We start from the raw sequence: 20,661 nt of genomic DNA on the forward strand, positions 1-20,661 counted from the left end.
GCAGAACTCGTTTTCTTTCAGAGCCCAGCTCTGGGAGAAGGAAGGTGCGCTTGGATTCAAAGGCAGCGAGGCTGCTTCCAAATTGGCTCTGAAAAAGGTGTGCTTGTCTTCAGCTTAAACAGAAGCTGCACATGCAGGCTTCTGATCCATGCACAATATATGCTTTGTCACTTAAGCCCTACAGTAGCCAGGCTGATGGAAAAACTCAGGTGGAGGGGTGGGTGAGTGAGCAGGAATGGAAGATGCTTGTAGGGGAGCATGGAGGAGCTGTGAAGGAAGGCTCTAAGTGGCCGGCTCACTCAGCAAACTACAAGTCCCAGGATTCCCTGGGGGAAAGCCATGACTCTTATACCACTTGTAACAGGCATGGCTTACCCCAAAAATTCCTGGGAACTGCTTTAACTGTATTGTGTGGATGTGGTCTAATCTACTGAGCCTCTTGGGCTTGCTGATCGGAAGGTTGGTGGTTCAAATCCGCACAACAGGGTGAGCTCCCATTGCTCTGTCCCAGCTTCTGCCAACCTAGCAGTTCGAAAGCACACCAGTGCGAGTAGATAATTAGGTACCACTGTGACGGGAAGGTAAACAGTGTTCCCATGCACTCTGGTTTCCGTCACGGTGTTCTCTTATGCCAGAAGCAGTTTAGTCATGCTGGCCACATGATCCGGAAAGCTGTCTGTGGACAAACTCCAGCTCCCTCGGCCTAAAGCGAGAGGATCGCTGCACCCCATAGTCACCTTTGACTGAACTTAACTGTCCAGGGGTCCTTTACCTTTATCATATTCTGTTCTTTGCATAGACAGCTGTCTGTGTTCATCATTCAGCCCGTAAGAATCTGGCCACCCAACTTATCACTAGAGTAGTCTTGCTCTAACTCTAGAGCAGGCGGAGAAGAAAGTACAGTGGGGGATCTACTGAGTGATTTGCAGTAGATCAGGAAGGGCTTCCCAGTTGTCATAAGAACAGCAATAACAAAGGAGGTTTCCCCTTCCCTAAAGTTTGTTGTTAGAATCTGTAGTAACACACCTGTAGTTTTGTACCTGCATATACAGGTTGTCCCAGTGTGAGCTTCAGGAGCTGAGGTAGGCAATTAGCTTTGGCCCATGTGCCATTTCTTTATACCTGGTTATGTGTGGTGCCCCTTCCAGCAGAGGAAAAAGCTAGATCCCACATGCCTTAACATTTTCCCATATCCTGCCCTCTTCTATATGCAATATATCTCTGCATGTTTACATTGGTCTGTGTTATATTCCATTTGTGAAATCACAGGGTTTTTAAACTTTTTTAAAAAACGGAATACTGTTCTGGAAAACAAATTTTATTGGGGAGGGAGACAAAGAGGGAGGGGGAGACAAATATTTGGGGAGTCCCTTCAATCAGTCCCGTGGGAAACAATGGGAAGTGTCCATAATCAAGCTTTCAGCCTTTGTCCCAAGGTTTCTAGTTAGTGGAGATCAGTTTGATCAGTTCATGGAAATCCATAAGTATCCATCCAGAACAAATCCTCAAGGGGTTCTTTAGAAACCTGTGGGCCTGTGCTGGTAGTGGTTCCATTTTTAAAAAATATGGTTATGTCTTTGAGGAATATCCGAGTTTTTGGACCAGCAGCATCACTTAGGGGAGGAAGTCATGTTGGCTCTTGCCCAGCTGCCCAGCGCAGACAAGCAAGACATGAAATATAAAATGGAAAACAATTTGCTGGAGCACTAAATTTGAGTGGGTGCGAAATCAGGTTGCCAATTCTTGAATGGTACCCCCACTGGCGTGACATTGACAGGAATCTGGTCTGCAGGAAACTGGCAGCCAACCATGATCATTTCTGTGCTTTACCAGATTATTTCTGTATCTTAAAAAGGCACCAAAACAAGCCAAGTTGGTCTCTCCTGTAACCATTTTGCCCTCTAAGTCCAATAACAAGTTATGACGACTCTGTGATGGAGACAGAAATCCCAAATCAAACTGGAACGTGTCCAGAGGAGGGCAACCAAAATGGTCAAAGGCCTGGAAATGATGCCTTATGAGGAACGGCTAAGGGAGCTGGGCATGTTTAGCCTGGAGAAGAGGAGGTTAAGGGGTGATATGATAGCCATGTTCAAATATATAAAAGGATGTCACATAGAGGAGGGAGAAAGGTTGCTTTCTGCTGCTCCAGAGAAGCGGACACGGAGCAATGGATCCAAACTACAAGAAAGAAGATTCCACCTAAACATTAGGAAGAACTTCCTGACAGTAAGAGCTGTTCAACAGTGGAATTTGCTGCCAAGGAGTGTGGTGGAGTCTCCTACTTTGGAGGTCTTTAAGCAGAGGCTTGACAACCATATGTCAGGAGTGCTCTGGTGGTGTTTCCTGCTTGGCAGGGGGTTGGACTCAATGGCCCTTGGGGTCTCTTCCAACTCTATGATTCTATTCTATTCTATGATTCTATGAAATCCAAACCGGATTATCCTTCCTCTTGTGCTGGGCTGCCCCCACCCCCACAGGGCTCCTGTGCCTTTAATTGCTGTGTGGCAGGTAGAAATTTAACAGGTGAAGCCACTACCACCAACCTATCGCCACAGCTATGCAATTTGAATTTTTGCTGGCCATGCAGCTGTTCAAGACACAGAAAGCAAGCTGGCTGTCTTGCTAGCTGTTGCGAATGTGAGAGTCAAGCGAGTCCGTCCATTCCTCCAACATGATGCCAAGTTGCAAGCATGCGCACTTAGGCTGTCAAGTCCTCGTCCTTGTGCATGTTAATTAAGTTGGAGAAAGGGTCATCCCTTAGGAGCCGTACCCGCATTGCCCTGGTACAAGGAGTCAGCATTGCTGAGCATCTGCTGGGGCCCCACATCCCTAGCTAGGACCCCACCGCTGCTGACTCCCAAAGCCCTGGGAACCCCCTCGCCAAGCAAGTGAAGAGGGACTGGCCCAAGGAGAAGCAGCCGCCTCCAATCCCCTTGCCCTCTCCTCCAGGGCAGTGATGGACAGGGTGAGTGAATGGGCAGCAGCAGAGAGGTGAGGCTGATCAGGGAGAGGCCCCCTGGCCAAGTTAACTTCCCCACCCTCACCCCCCCCACACACAGATCTAGAGCCTATGCTGCAAACTCTACACACAGAGATGGTAGAGTGGATTGTGCCCCTTTGGTCCCCATCTTCATTTGTTTTCCTTTGTCCCAAGTTAAAAATCAAGCACATCAAGGAGGGAAAAGTTCTGTCCTCACGCACCTGCTGCTGAACTAGTTTTCCTACTATGCAGGTTGGTATGTTTTTATGCAGGAGAGTTTTCCCAAAAAGCAACCCCTTATCCCCTTCCTCCAGAAATCATATGCAAGTCTTATCACCTCGGGGTTCTGCCATCGCCTTCTTGGACCAACCCAATAGTCCTATTCACACATTTACTCATTTTGCATTGAGAAGGTGGATTTGTTCTCTCTGGACTGCCCTGCTTCTGAGCGCAGCGACGAGATTATAGACGGTAACTTAAGGCATGTTACGCCATATTGAGGCAACGTGGCCCCAGATGGCTGTGGTGGGAATTCTTCCGGTCATTCAAGCAGCAATTCAAGTGGTAAAGTGCAAGTGCCTCCACAGCTTCAGCCAGTCTTGGACACGTGGCAATTCCCCCAGTATCCTGCTTCTGAGCGAGGCAAGCAGCCTCTGTGCAATCGGAGGCTACAAGTGGTGCAGCCGCTACAAATGGCAACTGGAAGACAGGAAGAGGGCAAGCGGGACCCTTTCTCCTTCGCCCCTCTTTAGCCCTAGGGTACAGAACCAGGTGCTGGGCTGGAGGTCAAGTTCGGCACTGGCCCAAGACTCTGGTTACTATGGTGTGGGTCTCCCATGGAAACCGTGTACATGGACGGCATCAAAAATATGTAAATGCCACAGGTAATTAAGCCAATGGTAACCAGGAGGGCAACCGCCAAGGCCACGTAGAACGGCCAGCCTGAGAGGGCCAGGTTGCGGTTGGCTCCTGGTGGCGCAGGCCTGCCAACGTCGACGCTCAGGCTGACGGTGTTGAGGGAAGTCCCGGGCTTGGGCCCAGCTGGGGTGCCACCTCGGCTCCTGCCCGGCAGGTAGAGCAGCCCCCGGCGACGGTCAAAACGCACGGAGCCCGGGGGGACGGCAGGCATGGAAGAGAGTTGCTCCAGGAGGTCGCTGCGGGTGGGGAGGCCCGGCAACCCCTTGCGGGAGGGGAAGGCCGTGGGGGCCCGGCAGATGGGGCAGGTGAGGGCGTTGACATCCTCGGAAGAGACGTTGATGCGCGCCAGGCACTCGAGGCAGAAGATGTGGCCGCAGCTCAGCTCCTTGGGCAGCCGGAAGAGCCGGTCGTAAGGGGTGAAGCAGATAACGCAGTCAAGGGCGCCGGGTTCGGCGCTGGGCCTCTCCTCCTTGCAGGCCGGCTGCTGGGCCGAGGCCTCAGGCTGGAAGCTGACGTCAGGCTGGTCCATGGCCTCACTGACCCCCACGCTGCGCCCGGAGGCCGAGGCCTCCTGTTCCGCATCAGCAGGCAGCATCTCGGCTCAGCCGCCCCAGAGTCTTGGGTTGGGCCCGTGTTGACATTTCTAGAAAGGAGAGAAAGAGAGAGAGGCCAAATATTTACCCCCGGTGATAAGGGGTCGCACAACCACACTGGTACAGGAGCCACCTTCCCCGATGTGGATTAAAAGGGAGGTGTTCCACTGTATCTGGAGATACCATGAAAGGGCATCCAGATGGGGGAAACCGGACAAACCACATTAAAAGTTGGCGCAGGGCTAAAAAAGGCAGCTGAGCGATTCTCGTTCTCAGTTGGGGTTAAAGCCAGGGTTGTGTTTGTGGGGGTGCATCAAAGCACAGCATTTTGTAAAGCATGACAGGGCAGAGATGGGTTGTGTCTAATCTTCATGGCTGCACCACTTCCCAAACCAGTGGTGGGAGCCCAGTGGGTTCAGAGAAGAGCGTGCAAATGGTCCTAATCTCTCTTACACATTCTGTCTGACATATTCGAAATAAATTTAAAAACTGTCCAGTAGCACCTTAGAGACCAACTAAGTTTGTTCTGGGTATAATTTTCTTATTTATTTTGACTGCGTCAGACCAACACGGCTACCTACCTGAATCTAGAATCACGTCTGACATATTTTATGCTTGCCAGCGTTAGTAGAATCATAGAATTGTGGAGCTGGAAGGGACCCTGAGGGTTCAACCAAGGGGAACACAGGAATTGAGAATTGAAATATATGGAGTCGAGAGCGGATTTCATGCTCTTTATTCAGCTCATAGTAGTGTGGAGGAATGGAAGTTCCCCCAGAATGTCTGCCTTATATACATTATTTACACAATGGGCCCCAAGTGATTGGCTAATTCTGGGATTCTCCTGTAGGCCAATCAGGTTGCAGATTCCCTTCCACCTGGAGCTGGATTGGGTGGCTCTTGTGGACCAATCAGACTGCTGCATTCTGATTCCTATTGTTCTAGGACCAATCAGACTGCTGCATTCTGAATCCTATTGTTCTAGGACCAATCAGACTGCTGCATTCTGAATCCTATTGTTCTAGGACCAATCAGACTGCTGCATTCTGATTCCTATTGTTCTAGGACCAATCAGACTGCTGCATTCTGAATCCTATTGTTCTAGGACTAACCAGACTGCTGCCTTTCGGATCCTCTTCAACTCAGTACATAACAAGAACAATAGTCTGATTTGTGCCACCCTCAAACTGCAGCCCTATTTATGCGCTACTCGTACGGAGGAGCAACACTAATACAAAAGGGCCTGCTGTTTCAGTCCAGCTCCCGAAGTTGCACCATGCCTTCAGGGGCTAAGGGATGACATCTGAAGCAAGGAACCTTCTCTGTTGATGCAGACTCCCCCTACAATTTTCAGCCCCCTAAGTTCAGGCTTCTAATTGTGCAAGGAGCTTCTACAGCTGGGAGGAAGCAGGTGACCTTGAGACCTGGGCTGGACATGCAGCCCCTTGGTAACCGTGATGCCCTTTCCCAGAGGCGATTCAGCCATAGCTCAGGGGTAGCTTTGCATGCAGAAGGTCCCAGGTTCAATGCCCAACGACATCTCCAGGTTGGGCCAAGAAACAAAACCCTGTGTGAAATCCAGCAGAGTCTCAGCCAGCCAGGGTTGGTGAACCCATGGCTTGTCAGACTACAACTCCCATCCTCCCTGGCCAGGAGTTGAAGTCCAGAAACATCTGGAGGGCCACAGATATTCCCCAACACTGGTGTTGGAAGCACTGGGATAGAGAGACCAATGGCCTAACCATCTATAAGGCAACTTCCTGTATTATGTACGAAGAGAGCTTTTATTGCCGCTGTTCAGACACCACACATTGTGTGACTGCATATCCTCCAACATGTTCAGTCCCCAAACTGGGACTTGTGTCTTCCTGGCCGAGCAAGATCACAGAGCCCAAAATACAAGCTTTTTTTGTGGAGTGGGGATCATGCTCTTGCATGAGAGCACAGTGCCTCAAAACATGAGTTTTAGAGCGCTGCACAAGATTAAAGGTAAAGGTAAAGGGACCCCTGACCATTAGGTCCAGTCGTGGCCGACTCTGGGGTTGCGGCACTCATCTCGCTTTATTGGCCAAGGGAGCCGGCTTCCGGGTCATGTGGCCAGCATGACTAAGCCGCTTCTGGCGAACCAGAGCAGCGCACGGAAGCGCCGTTTACCTTCCCGCCAGAGTGGTACCTATTTATCTACTTGCACTTTAGCGTGCTTTCGAACTGCTAGGTTGGCAGGAGCAGGGACCGAGCAACGGGAGCTCACCCCGTCATGGGGATTCAAACCATCGACCTTCTGATCGGCAAGTCCTAGGCTTTGTGGTTTAACCCACAGCGCCACAAGATTATGGCCCTGGAAAAAAGCACTTTTGGGGGGGGAGGAGATCTTGGCACAAAATCATGCAAGATCATGGCGCCCAAAGTGGCTGCTATGCTCCTGCAGGGGGTAGGGATGCCCTGTTGTTTTTCCCAGGACACTTGCAGAGTATGTGACTGAATGTGCAAAAAGCGGCTCTCATCTTCTCTTGCCAACTTCCACAACTAAGATACCATGCATACCGTCTGTCAACACACAGGGTTCTGCTCAGAAGTCACAATGAACATGAAAGGGAGGAAGAGGAAGAGCCTGCAGGATCAAGCCCATGGCAAGTCTAGCCCAGCTTCCTGTTTTCTCATAGCAACCAACCAGATACCTTTGAGAAGCCCAGAGGCAGGATCCGAGTGCAAGATGATGATTCTGCTGTCCCTCAAAAACATCCCGTCACTTGCAGAAATATTATCTGGCGTAGATCAGCTACCATAGCCTGCCCTCTTTGCTATAATAATCCAAGTGCATCTCACTGACTCTAAACATTCACCGCCGGCACTACCACGAACCCCCCACATCCTACCCTATAAACAAGGCATCTCAATCCCAAACCACAGCCTTCTCTTTTTCTTTTTGAAATCATTTTTATTTGGTTTTACAACTACAAAGTTATAAAAATCCAAATATAAATCCATGTACAGAGATTCCTCTCTGATTCTCGCGACTTCCCCCCACTCCCTCCATGGGGTCCCATTTTGAACATTTACAACTGCAGATTCTTCCATACTCTTAACTTTTCTATATTGTCCACGGTATTTGTGGGACTACAAGTGAAATCAAAATCCTGCCAGTGTTTCCATCTGCTTACAGTGGTCTCCTAAATAACTTCTAATTCCCCCCCCCAATTTTTTTATAAAGTTTTTGTCCTCTTGGTTTCTGAGTTTTCCGGTCAGTTTTGCCATTTCGGCATCGTCCATCAGCTTGGTTTGCCATTCCTCTCTGGTTTGCCAATCCATAGCCTTCTCAAGCTGTTCTGATCCTTAGCAGGAACGGCAGAATTATCCTGCTCATTATTTTAATACAGAACAGCTTCCAGAAAGGAAGGGCCTGGCATTGCCACCCCAAAGGACTAGGCTTCTTCTGAGGCAGGCTTCTTAAGCTTGGGTCATTAACTTGGGTCATTAACCATGTAGATCATGGGTAGGCAAACTAAGGCCCGGAGGTCGGATCTGGCCCAATCGCCTTCTAAATCTGGCCAGCTGACGGTCCGGGAATCAGCGTGTTTTTACATGAGTAGAATGTGCCCTTTTATTTAAAATGCATCTCTGGGTTATTTGTGGGGCATAGGAATTCGTTCTTTTTTCCCCTTCAAAATACAGTCCAGCCCCCCCACAAGGTCCGAGGGACAGTGGACCAGCCCCCTGCTGAAAAAGTTGGCTGACCCCTTAACCTTGGGTTAAGAACTTAATTTGTTCTGGAGGTCGGTTCTTAACCTGAAACCATTCTTAACCTGAGGTACCACTTTAGCTAATTGGGCCTCCCGCTGCCACCGCGCAATTTCTGTTCTCATCCTGAAGCAAAGTTCTTAACCTGAGGTACTATTTCTGGGTTAGCGGAGTCTGTAACCTGAAGCATCTGTAACCCGAGGTACCACTGTAGACGTTTCTCCTCACATTCCAGCAAATCTCTGGGGAGGCAGCCTGCAGCCCTCCAGGTGTTGGACAGCTAATGGTCGAGGATGATGGGAGTTGTAGTCCAAAACACTGGGATAGCCACAGGTTCCTGTTCTGTTGGAAAAAATGTTCCACAAGAATGGACCCACCAAACGCCGCTTTCACTAGGAAGCCAGCATCCTCCTCCACAGGGCTGGGGGAAGGTGTGTTAATCTAAGCGGGATCCCAGCCAAAGCCATTACCTGGGACAAAGGAACTGGTTTGGCAAGCTTGATCTTATACATTTTACCACAGACATACATGCGCACAGGTTCGGAAGGGGCACAGAGCCCTGTGGGATTGAGAAACATGCTAAAAACAAGGGCTGCAAAGGCTTTCTGCAAAGCGTCACCCCCTCTCCACCCCGAGAAATTCCCTTCTCCGTTTCCTGTGAAGTTCCTGGAAACATTTCATCTCAAGACAGCATGCTGAACTCAGTCATGACTGCTTCTTCCCAGCTGGGGTAGTAAGCCAGGTGCAAAAGAGGACAGCTGCAACTTTAAGAGAACAGGGGAAGCCCAGCAGCTGCAGGTTACACCATTCCCTGTTTTGCCCCACTGTTAAAGGAGCAGCCAGGACACCTGGCCATCTGATTGTCCTCCCCCCCCCCTTCCACCACCCCCTATCAGTTCCACTAAGCACACCCCATCCTACTTCGGGACTTACCATCAGCTTAAGGAGCTCTTGTGTTTTGAAAGACAGAACATCTACTCTGCCTTTGAGATCCTTGTTCTCCTGTAACAAACTCTTCCTTTCAAAATCCGGAATAATCTCATGAGCAAACGAACCTCTGGCAACTCTCTAGTGCTGCCAATTTGAGCAGGAAGGGGGAAAAAACTTTTGTGGCTTAGTTTAACAGGACCCTGCTCTGCTCAGATAGGCAAGTAAAGCTTTTCACAGAAAGGAGATAAGCGTTATCACCTGCTAAAGGCAAAGATGGAAAGCTACTGTTAAAGGAACCACAGAAGGGGCTGCTGGGTTCTCCCTTTTTTAATGTTGCCACCCCCCAATTCATGCACATATGCTCCCTGTCCTCTGCTTGGGGGTCCGGAAGCTCCACATCATGAGAATCTCAAACCTGACAGGAAGAATTATTGAAATTTTGTCTCTCGCTTTCTGTCTTCATCTCATTTGAGCCTGGAAACCAGGGGTGGCAGCGGAAGTCGGTTTGTTTTTGAAGCCAAATTGATCAGATTTCGACTTTCCAGAACAACAGATGACACTCTTTAACAACAAATTTTTCAATACAGTTCTTGAGGCAAAGAATGTGTACCAAAATCCATACAGATGGGGGAAAGAGTGCATAACGGGAATATTGTATTTATCTCCTGGAGAATAAGTCTATCCATGGCTCTTAGGTAAAGGTAAAGGTAAAGGGACCCCTGACCATTAGGTCCAGTCGCAGATGACTCTGGGGTTACGGCACTCATCTCGCTTTACATACAGCTTCCGGGTCATGTGGTCAGCATGACTAAGCCGCTTCTGGCGAACCAGAGCAGTGCACGGAAATGCCATTTACCTTCCCACTGGAGTGGTACCTATTTATCTACTTGCACTTTGACGTGCTTTTGAACTGCTAGGTTGTTGGCAGGAGCAGGGACCGAGCAATGGTAGCTCACCCCGTCGCGGGCATTCGAACTGCCAACCTTCTGATCGGCAAGTCCTAGGCTCTGTGGTTTAACCCACAGCACCACCCGTTTCCCTATGGCTATTAGACCTCATCCCTATTAGACCTCTGCCTTCATGGTTGGGGGGGGCAGAATTGCTAGTGAATCCCAGTTGCTGGAAATCGCAGGAGGCAAGAGGGCTCTTGCTCTCGGGTCTTGCTTGGGGGATTACCCACAGGATCTAGTCGGCTACTGTAAGAACAGGAAGCTGGTCTAGATGGCCACTGGCCTGATCCAGCTCTTCTCAGGTTCATGGTTGTATGTTCTGTATATGTAGTTTGTTTATGGTGCTGAGGGTTGCTGGGAAATCCATATCCGCAGTAAAATTAACTACGAACCCCAACATTTGGAACCCCTCCAAACCTGTGCCAACTTTTGCAGCCTTCCCATCTGGCTCACAGAGCTACAATTTCCTAGCATTCCCTGCGAAGATTAGTTTTGAAACCACTCGAGGAATTGTAGCTCTGCGAGGGGAATAGAGGGGGTCTCCTAACAACACTCAGCACCCTTAATGAATAACAGCTCCCATAATTCTTGACTGTTTAAAGTGGCATCATAGCTTTCAGATGTTTGGTGCGAAGGTGGCCTTAGTCTGTGCCATGATGACATGTGGATTTTGAGGATAATGTTTGACAGCTTTTGACAGGTAAAAATAGGGTCAGATGGATGTGTAATAACTAGACCTGCTCCAATCCATCAGGCTTCAGGAGAGGGAGAAAGGGATTGGCAGGCCTCTCCTTTGGCACTGCTGAAAGACCAGCAGCATCTGTCCGCCTCTCCTTGAGATTTTTCCATCCCAGTCGGCTGCTACTGCACCTAAACTCCAAGCCGCCTGTTGTTCTTTCCCCGCCTTGAAATAATTTCCCCTTTTGTGTTGTGTTTTTAAGATTGCCTGCCTCAGGGCAGGGACTGCCTTGTTTCTGTTACTTGCAAACAGCTTGAGCAGCCTGCTTTGGCTGAAGAGCAGGATAGGATGAAGATGCTTTTAAAACAAACAGGTAGACTCACCAAAAGGAGTCACCTCCACATGCACAACCTGCCTCTTCTGCACTCTCTTCTAGAGCGATGGTGAGTTTCATTCGCTTGCTCCACCATCACACATCTACTAAAATTTCGAAAAGTCGTTTCTGCCTTTTCTACGCATTTGGGCACCTCTTAAGAGGGACGCAGGTGGCGCTGTGGGTTAAATCACAGAGCCTAGGACTTGCCGATCAGAAGGTCAGCGGTTCGAATCCCCACGACAGGGTGAGCTCCCGTTGCTTGGTCCCTGCTCCTGCCAACCTAGCAGTTCAAAAGCACGTCAAAGTGCAAGTAGATAAATAGGTACCACTCTGGCGGGAAGGTAAACACCGTTTCCGTGCGCTGCTCTAGTTTGCCAGAAGTGGCCTAGTTAAGCTGGCCACATGACCCGGAAGCTGTACGCCGGCTCCCTCGGCCAATAAAGCGAGATGAGCGCCGCAACCCCAGAGTCGGCCATGACTGGACCTAATGGTCAGGGGTCCCTTTACCTTTAAGGGATCATAACCCAAATCTGCACGATGGTTCCTGAGATCAAGGCGCAGGTTGTCCTCCATGTTTGGATTCAGGCAGGCATCTTTTTTGAACCAAGATGCCCAACGGAACCTTTCGAACCTGCACTGGTTTTCACCAGAGATTTCAAAATGGCGTCGACTTTTTCGGTTTCTTCCAATTCCCAAGCAACACCAATGGAATGGCGGCATACAAGCAGCTTTGTCAATAAAACAAAACAAAATGGTCTCCAGTAGCCACTGACAGCCAGAAAGAATTGCCCTAACCTCAAAGGATGATGACGCTCTCCTGGTCGTGCCTCGACCTGACGAGGCTTATTCTAGTGGCAAGGAGAGAGATGGCCTTTTCTGTAGTAGGCACCATTCCTGCAGAACCACTGTCCAGACGACAAGACTCCCCTCTCAGCCTCATTGATGTGGTCCAACAGAAAGCAGAGCAATGTGTTTGGCACCAGCTGGGTTGCAGGAGATGCTGGAAGAAGACATAGCTAACCGTCTTAGGGACCTCAACTCCAGATTTGTGTAGTAGGGTTTACTCCTTAGCCTTTTCTTGTCCCCAATATGGCCCTCAATGCAGTGGAGGTTTCCATCAGAGTTTTCCATTGCTACCTTCCCAGCTTGGCAGGCCCCATCTGCCCCTCACGTCCCTCTACAGCATGTGGAGAAACTGCCTTCTTGACCATTGGATCCAGTGTTGGTCTCGTCTGTTCAATCTGCCAAAGCCTGTCTTCGCATGCAAGGGAAATTCCTAACTCACTGAGGGTTTGAGACCCATTGGCTTCCCTCACCTGGTTTGTCCAGTCAGTCAAAGCCATTTCCTGGGGTGTGGCCACTGTCAGCTTCCAGGAACCGCAGGTGAGAGCTGAGCACAGGGTGGGGACCAAAGGTGAACAAACTACCCTAGAAGGAGCACAATGTGTCCCCCACCAGAGGTACTACCTCTCCCATAGCACCCCAGGCTGGAGTAAGCTAGCTTATACACACACACACTGTACAAAGGTAAAAATGACATGAGTTACTCCACCCACTTTTATCTCTAGCTCCACCCACCACCAGCATGTGGACCCCAGAGTGTCACCTCAGATGAAATGTGGCCCTTGGGCAGAAAAAGATTCTCCACACCCCAGCTAGTGGCTGTCGTTTCGATCTGGATTTTGTGGGTCTCTTGTATGTTTTCTTTCTGCACACCACTTTGTTATCGTGCATGAAAGGCAATATACAGATAAAAAGATATTGCAGTAAATGGCTTGCAGTAATTGGTAGGGATCTTAACCCATAATACTACTAATATTAGTAACTTTAATATTACCAGCCTCTATCATTTTTGGGTGCCTGCTGAAGACATTCTTATTTAGACAAGACTACCTAGATGTTTAGAAAGTTGGTATGAGTTTGTTTTAGTCTGCTCTGTTGTGGGGTTTGTAACTTTCCGTATGTTTTAGATTCTGGTATTAAATTTTTTAGCGATAATTTTATTGCTTTTGGGGGGGGGGGTAAACCGCTCTGAGGTTTACACTCAAGCAGTACAGCGGTACCTCTGGTTACATACTTACCTAATTCATTCCGGAGGTCCATTCTTAACCTGAAACTGTTCTTAACCTGAAGCACCACTTTAGCTAATGGGGCCTCCCGCTACTGCTGCTGCTGCGCAATTTCTGTTCTCATCCTGAGGTAAAGTTCTTAACCCGAGGCACTATTTCTGGGTTAGCGGAGTCTGTAACCTGAAGCGTATGTAACCTGAAGCATATGTAACCCGAGGTTCCACTGTACATAAATTTCATGAAATAAATAAACACTGTAACTGCCAATTACTACAAATACCCAGACTGAAACAGGGGACTGAGTATTGCAATGAGGTCTTAGTGCTGATGTCCGTACACTTGCGTTCGTCAGGGCCAGTCCAAGAAAACTTGGGGGCCAGCAGAGGAACAAATAACACCCCCGATCCAAGACAAAGTGCCTAATATTCAAGGCAGGTCAAGGGATCTGGGGCACCAGAGGCAGATTCCCAGAAGTACCTCTCCCCTCCCTGGCAGTACAAGTACAGCAATAAACTGAATGACTAACAGCTTTCTGCCTTTTTATGACATCCAAAGTCGGCTGCCTGAGGCAGCCGCCTCAGACCGCCAAATGGTACAGCTGGCTTTTAGCATATGCCTTAGACGCCAGGGGCACCATCTTCCCAGATTTCTCTTCTTTAGAATCAGGACCAGGGGCAGAGGAAGGGGGGTACAGTGGGTGCGGACTGGCCCGGGTGTCACCATTGAGGAGGGTGACAAAATACCAGGCGGCACTCACTGTGGGGCCTGTCCCAGAAGAGACGTGGGGCTCGGGCGCGCACAGGCTCTGCGCTGCCCAAACGGTCCACCCGCTGCCTCCCCACCAGCTGTAGGGTGGCTGAGTGGGAGGAGGCTAACAGACTCTGGAGGCCCTGCAGTGTGCCCAGCCCCTATGGGTGGCTCGCCCTGCCCCTGGGCATGCCGCCCCAGGTGCCCAAGCAGCTTCCTCCGCCACTGCTCAGGACATCGGAAATGGGATTTGGAAATTGCCGCAATTCTCATGTTTCCCAAGGGTCAGGGACGGAAACCACAAAAATGAACATATATTTATAAAATTAAAAAAATGTCCAGTAACACCTTAGAGACCAACTAAGTTTGTTCTTGGTATGAGCTTTCATGTGCATGTACACTTCTTCAGATACACTGAAAATGAATGTGGGTGGCATTTGCGATTGTTGGGATTTTTTAGTCCGCAGGTGGTTACACATAAATAACCATGTTGTTCCCTGGCATTGGTTTGGCCCTTTCCTTTCCATTGAAATGCCTTGAATGACATTAGTTGCGATCAATGTATATTTCAGCAGAAGCCAGACTGCAGCGGAATGGAAACAGCGCTGGTTGCAGTGAACACAGGATGGCACACAAATCGCTGCCTCCTGCATGAATGTTGATTGCCAAAAAATTGGAAAGGAGAGAAAATTCCAACGAAGGAAGAATGACAAATTAAATGATGTGAATACTTTGAACTAGCAAAGATGACAGAGGCCATCAGAAATCAAACAAACCAAAATTTTAAAACTGAATGGGAGTGTTACAGAGTATACTTAGAAAAACATTGTTCCCAAACAAAACCTCTAATACGCTTTGAGTAATTTTCACAAACTAGTTAACAGACGGATAATGTACGCCATGTGAGATCAATGAATCAAAAGGTGAAAATGGACACAGTTAAAAAGATAAAAGAAGAAGTCAGGACCTGCAATGTGGTGGAGGAAAGTCACTGTTAAAGATGTTGTTTTATTCTGGGTTTTTTTAAGTTTTGAAGAATGAAATGAATAACTGTACAGTGGTACCTCGGGTTAAGTACTTAATTCGTTCCGGAGGTCTGTTCTTAACCTGAAACTGTTCTTAACCTGAAGCACCACTTTAGCTAATGGGGCCTCCCGCTGCCGCCACACGATTTCTGTTCTCATCCTAAAGCAAAGTTCTTAACCCGAGGTACTATTTCTGGGTTAGCGGAGTCTGTAACCTGAAGCGTATGTAACCCAAGGTAAAGGTAAAGGTACCCCTGCCCGTACAGGCCAGTCATGACCGACTCTAGGGTTGCGCGCTCATCTCGCTCAAGAGGCCGGGAGCCGGTGCCGTCCGAGGACACTTCCGGGTCAAGTGGCCAGCGTGACAAAGCTGCAGCTGGCGAGCCAGCACCAGCGCCGCACACGGAAACGCCATTTACCTTCCCGCTATAAAGCGGTACCTATTTATCTACTTGCCCTTAGGGGTGCTTTCGAACTGCTAGGTGGGCAGGAGCTGGGACCGAACGACGGGAGCTCACCCTGCCGCAGGGATTCGAACCGCCAACCTTATGATCAGCAAGTCCTAGGCACTGAGGTTTTACCCACAGCGCCACCCGCGTCCCAACCCGAGGTACCACTGCACTAATACAGTGGTGCCTCGCAAGACGAAAAGAATTCGTTCCGTGAGTCTTTTCGTCTTGCGATGTTTTTTGTCTTGCGAAGCACGGTCCGTCGCAACTGCGCCTCTTCAAGCGGCTTAAAAAAAAAAAGTGCAAGACGTTTTCGTCTTGCGAAGCAAGCCCATAGGGAAATTCATCTAGCGAAGCAACGCAAAACCGAAAAACCCTTTCGTCTAGCGAGTTTTTCGTCTTGCGAGGCATTCGTCTTGCGGGGCACCACTGTAAGCAAACTCAATAAAGCATATTGCAAAAAACACACAAATCTCTGCCTCCTCAGATCCCCGTACCAGAGGAGACAGTGAGGAACTCCCGCAACTTATCCTAACTAACAGGGCATCCTTCAAAAGGCAAACGTAGGAGCCATTGTGTTCCTAACGCAGGATTGCATTGCAAGATGCAGCTAGGGACAGCTGCCCAGCCTCTTCCTAAATAACTGCAGTGAAGGAAGGTCCAGCCTTCTCCAAAGGGCTGTGTGCTGCACCGTCAAACAGCTTGGGCTGTTGAGAAGATTCAGCCAACACCTCCTTCCTTGCCATTTCCTCCCATTAGTTCTAGTTCTGACCTGTGGAGAAACGTCTTCTGCATGACAGCCCTTCAGGTATTTGAAGGCGACCATCCAGGCTAAACTCACGCAGCGCTTCCAGCCGTTCCTCGCAGGACTCGGCAAACCATATCCGAGACACTTTTGGAAGGAGTACTGAAAATTGGGCTGCGTAGACTTTAAATCACACATACCCCTCTCCTTAAAGAATAGTCACACAGCTACGGTTGTGTAGATCTCATGGAGACAGCGGTTTAGAAGGTGATTCATATTTGAATTGCAATACAGTGGTTCCTCGGGTTACAGACGCTTCAGGTTACAGATGCTTCATGTTACAGACTCTGCTAACCAGAAATAGTACCTTGGGTTAAGAACTTTGCTTCAGGATGAGAACAGAAATTACACGGCGGTGGCGCGGCGGCAGCGGGAGGCCCCATTAGCTAAAGTGGTACCTCAGGTTAAGTACAGTTTCAGGTTAAGAACAGACCTCCAGAACGAATCAAGTTCTTAATGTGAGAGACCACTGTAACACAAAGTTACAACAAAAATCATCCAATTATCAGCACTCTTAACAGAATTTTTTCACAGGATTTTTCTTAATTGGATTTTTCAGATGATTTTTTTTTAATGGGGTGAGAGGAGGAATAGGAATGTGTTTTAAATGTATACACAGCCCTGGAGGACTCTAGTGCAGGTGTGTAATCACCAATGCGATTTTATTTTTATTATTTATTAAATTTCTATATCGCCCTTCATCCAAGGATCACAGGATGGTTGACAATATAAAAACACAAAAACACATAGCATAGCAACATATAAAAACAATACCGCCATCCAGTTTAAAAGGCCATAGATTGTTCTGGGTGAAGAGGAATGTTTTTGCCTGGCGCCTAAAGATATCCTAAACTAATTCTAGAGAGTCTTCCTTTAAAGGTAACAGAGGGACAGTGTTTTAGCCAGGGAAATGAGTAATAGGCACTGTCCTTAAGACACCTGAAGCCCATGTACAGATTGTCCTGTATTTCTCTATTATTGCTCACCTGCGGCTTCAAGCGTGGAGTATGGGATGCAAGCAGAGCAAAGGCAGTACATATGAACAGAGCCAAGGAGTTATTCTGTTTGCCTTGTTCTTTGTGTACCACTACATTCCTCCATCCCACCCCATGGCCCCTGCTTTCCAGAAAGGCTCCCTAATTTTCCACTACCGGCCTCTCTATAGCCCTGATCAAGCAAAGCTATCTGCTCACAAAACACACACAGGAGAACTGTGCAAACAGCTCAGGAGTGCTCTCAGGTTTTCATGGCTGCTGCTGTTTGCGCTGCTGAAGAGGCTAGCCTTTTTTTTTTTTTTTTTTTTTTGGTGCTGCCGAAGAGGCTAGCTTGCTCTTTCTTTCTTTCTTTCTTTCTTTCTTTCTTTCTTTCTTTCTTTCTTTCTTTCTTTCTTTCTCTTTTGCACAGCCTCTTCAAAGAAATCTCTGACTCTTCAGTGCCTTCCTCTACTATTTCAATTGTGGTCCTAGGGACCACCTGAAAACACGACGAGGGCCACTTCCCTGGATCACAGGGCCTCAAAGCAGAGACCAAGCAAGGGAGTGATCTCAAAAGACAGAGCTTTGTTGGACTTGGAACCCACCACAGACCACAAAACTAATTCCCAGATTGAGTATGCAATATGTGAAGTCGGGCACACTTGTGACGGAGTGCCCCTGAGCATGTGCAGAGTGCACTTCCCTCACACTGCTGGATAACTACAAACAGCTCCCATATGCCCACCATGGGATTTCCTTGTTATGGGATGGGACTTCCAAACAGGACTGAGCCCTATTGCAGACGTTTGAAATCCCTATCTATGCAATACGACCATTCCTTGCCTACCACTTCCATTCTAAATATTAAGCCATTAGCAGAAATGGCCTTCATAGGTTTTCCTGGAACCACGGGGACTAGAAGCAAGTTTGTACTGTATTCATTGTCTGCTTTTAGGAGGAGGTTCTCAGCATTGGGTGGTTGCCCACCACCTTCCCAGAGGGGCAGTTTTAAACCCAATGTATCACAATCGCATGCCAATATATCCATTGCCCAAAACAAACAAGCATCCACTGAGTGCATCGCTAGGAATAGTTTTCAGCACATTGTGTGTCACCCGGAAATCAGCTTCCAGCCACATCAAAAGGCTTCCCTCTCTTTCGCTCCTGGATTGAGCACCTTCTGCTCTCAGCTGGCCCCATTTTGGAGGACTTGCCCTTTTCGCAATCTCTGCCAGCCCCGCAAACTCCTGCCCATCTGTCTGCAGCTCCTCTTCCTTCCTGGCCCACCCCTGCCAGTTCTTTACAAAGCCTCACCTGATCTCGAACGGCAGACGTTTTCCTGCAAGAGAGCTCTGTCTCCAGCTAGCTGAGTGCCAGGTTCGCTCCTGCCCGTCTCACGGTGCCTTCTCGTGTCTCCAGTCGCCCGCTTGCTCGCAGCCACTCCCTGCCACTGGAATCTGCCCCCTGGAGAGAATGTATTCCCAGGTCACACCCCACCTCAGGGCTCCACCTGCTGCGAGGCAAGGCAGGGGTGGCCGAGCCGGTGTCGCCACATTCTCTCCTTCAGGCTGCTTGGGGAGGAATTTGCCGGCACATAATCCTTCCTCAGGGTTCCCAGAGTGCCTCCTTCCAGCCGCGACACCAACTGCAAGCTGCAGAGTCCAGCCTTCTCACAGGACAGAGGCTCTTTTGGCCTGTCAACACCGGTCCTTATAAACTGGTCACCATGGCCTACAGCAGGTCGACAGCAGCACATTTGCCGTGCATTACTATGTGAGGAAAGAGCTCTTCCGAAAATTAAAGTGGGTGCAAAGGATTGTATGGGATGGAGCCCCCAACCCACCCTAAATCATTTTATAAGCTGTCCCCTGCCACCTAGCGCCTTTTCTCCCCTGTAGATTTATTACAGCTGGTCATAAATCTCAAAATGTTGATTTTCAGAGGTGCAGGATGTGCACGGAGGAAAGAGCAACTGGGAAGAACAAACCCCACAAAGAGAACAGCAGTGGTTTACAACCGGCGGTCCAGAGGTCCTCTTCTTCCTCAGATGGTTTGAAAAATGAGATTCACTGGCAAAGTTCTTAGATCTAGAGTACCAAAGCCTGAAAAGTCTTAATATATCAGTCAAGTAATATGCAGTTCCCAGAGTGGTTAAAAACCATTCCCTCTCCATGAGGGATTCTGGGAATTGTAGCTCTGGGAGGGAAATAGCGCCCTTAACAAACCACAGCTCCCAGGATTCATTGGAGAAACCATGACAGTGGCGTCATAGTGCTTAAATGTATAGTACAAACATGGGCCTCAGTTGGCATTGATCCATGACGGGGCCTTCTCAGTGGTGACACTTCATTTTTTGAATGCCCTCCGGGCTGACGTCCATCTTTCCCCCTCAGGATTAACCTCCAGGGGGATTTCAAAACATTCCTATTCACCCAGGCATCACATGGCTGTGAGATAGTGTTCCCGGCAACCTTGACGTTACCAACTGTGAATGACAGTTTCCACACATTTTTAGACGTTCTCGTTTTCTCAGTATTTTACATGTTTTTGTTTATTGTAGGTTTCCTCTAACTTTAGTCATGCTCAGGGGAGACCTGTTGAAGTTAATTAACTTGGGTCTAGTCTAAGGGTACCAGACGTCCCTGATTCCTGGGGACAGTTTCCAGATTTACAAATCAATCCCCTGACAAAATCAATCTATTTAGTAGGAAGTTGAAAAGTGTCCCTGGATTCATTGGGGGGAAATCTGGTAACCTTAGTCTAGCCTTTTTAATGGTCTACTCTGATACAGAACTTTGGCTGTATCTTCAAAGCACATCCAAAACGTGCTCTTTCCCTCAAAGAATTCTGGGCCCTGCAGGTTGTTAAGGGTGGTATGATAACTCTTGTGAGATGACAGTACCCAGAATCCTTTGAGGGATGAATGTGCTGTAGTTCTAATTATACTGTTTTGCTGCTTAGTTACCGTATATGTTTTCCTGGGCTTCTTTGAGAGGAAGGGTGGGGTGGAAATTGAATAGTAAAGAAACAAACAAATAATCTCTCTCTCTTTCTCTTTATGGGCACAACTGCCACCCGCGTTATTTAAGGATAGACGCTCAAAGGGGACCTATCAAAGGAGGTTTGATTTACAAAATTTTATATACTGTACTTCTCCACACACTTTGAAGCTGACAGGCTCCCAGGTTTGCTACTAGAATATCCACTCCTGCAAAAAAACAACAACACTTGAACTGTCCCCTGAAGCTAGACCTCTTCATTGCCTCCTGCCCGTTCTCAGAAGGAGGGGTGACACCCGACATTTCCCCCAACAGCAAAACACAAAACGGCTGAGGTTCCTGAAGACTTGCCTGGTCCCCGTTCAAGTCTGACTTGCCTAACCAGCCCACACCTCCCACAGCCAACAGAACCGGATCTGTTTTGCC

General features: G+C 48.6%; 1 protein-coding gene across 6 annotated transcripts; it reads right to left on the bottom strand.

Moving 5' to 3' along the window:
- Nucleotides 1-1,302: 1,302 nt before the first annotated feature.
- Nucleotides 1,303-18,810, bottom strand: RNF225 (ring finger protein 225). Of its 6 annotated transcripts, none has more exons than XR_014523124.1 (3): nt 18,551-18,810; nt 2,437-4,544; nt 1,303-1,959 (listed from the first exon to the last, which is right to left on the bottom strand). XR_014523124.1 is itself a non-coding variant. In XM_083493416.1 (2 exons), exon 2 carries the CDS (start codon nt 4,494-4,496, stop codon nt 3,738-3,740), a length of 759 nt encoding a protein of 252 aa, XP_083349542.1. In that variant the 5' UTR covers nt 4,497-4,544; nt 18,551-18,713; the 3' UTR covers nt 1,303-3,737. The 6 variants fall into 6 exon arrangements, 4 of the variants coding, with proteins under 4 accessions (XP_083349542.1, XP_083349543.1, XP_083349544.1 ...); XR_014523125.1 differs by lacking the exon at nt 18,551-18,810 and adding an exon at nt 9,166-9,311; XM_083493416.1 differs by having other exon boundaries at nt 1,303-4,544; nt 18,551-18,713.
- Between the last annotated feature and the right edge of the window lie 1,851 nt (nt 18,811-20,661).

This window comes from Podarcis liolepis (genome assembly GCF_965112155.1).
Source record: "Podarcis liolepis genome assembly, chromosome: 2".
In the NCBI taxonomy this organism is placed as follows: domain Eukaryota; kingdom Metazoa; phylum Chordata; class Lepidosauria; order Squamata; family Lacertidae; genus Podarcis; species Podarcis liolepis.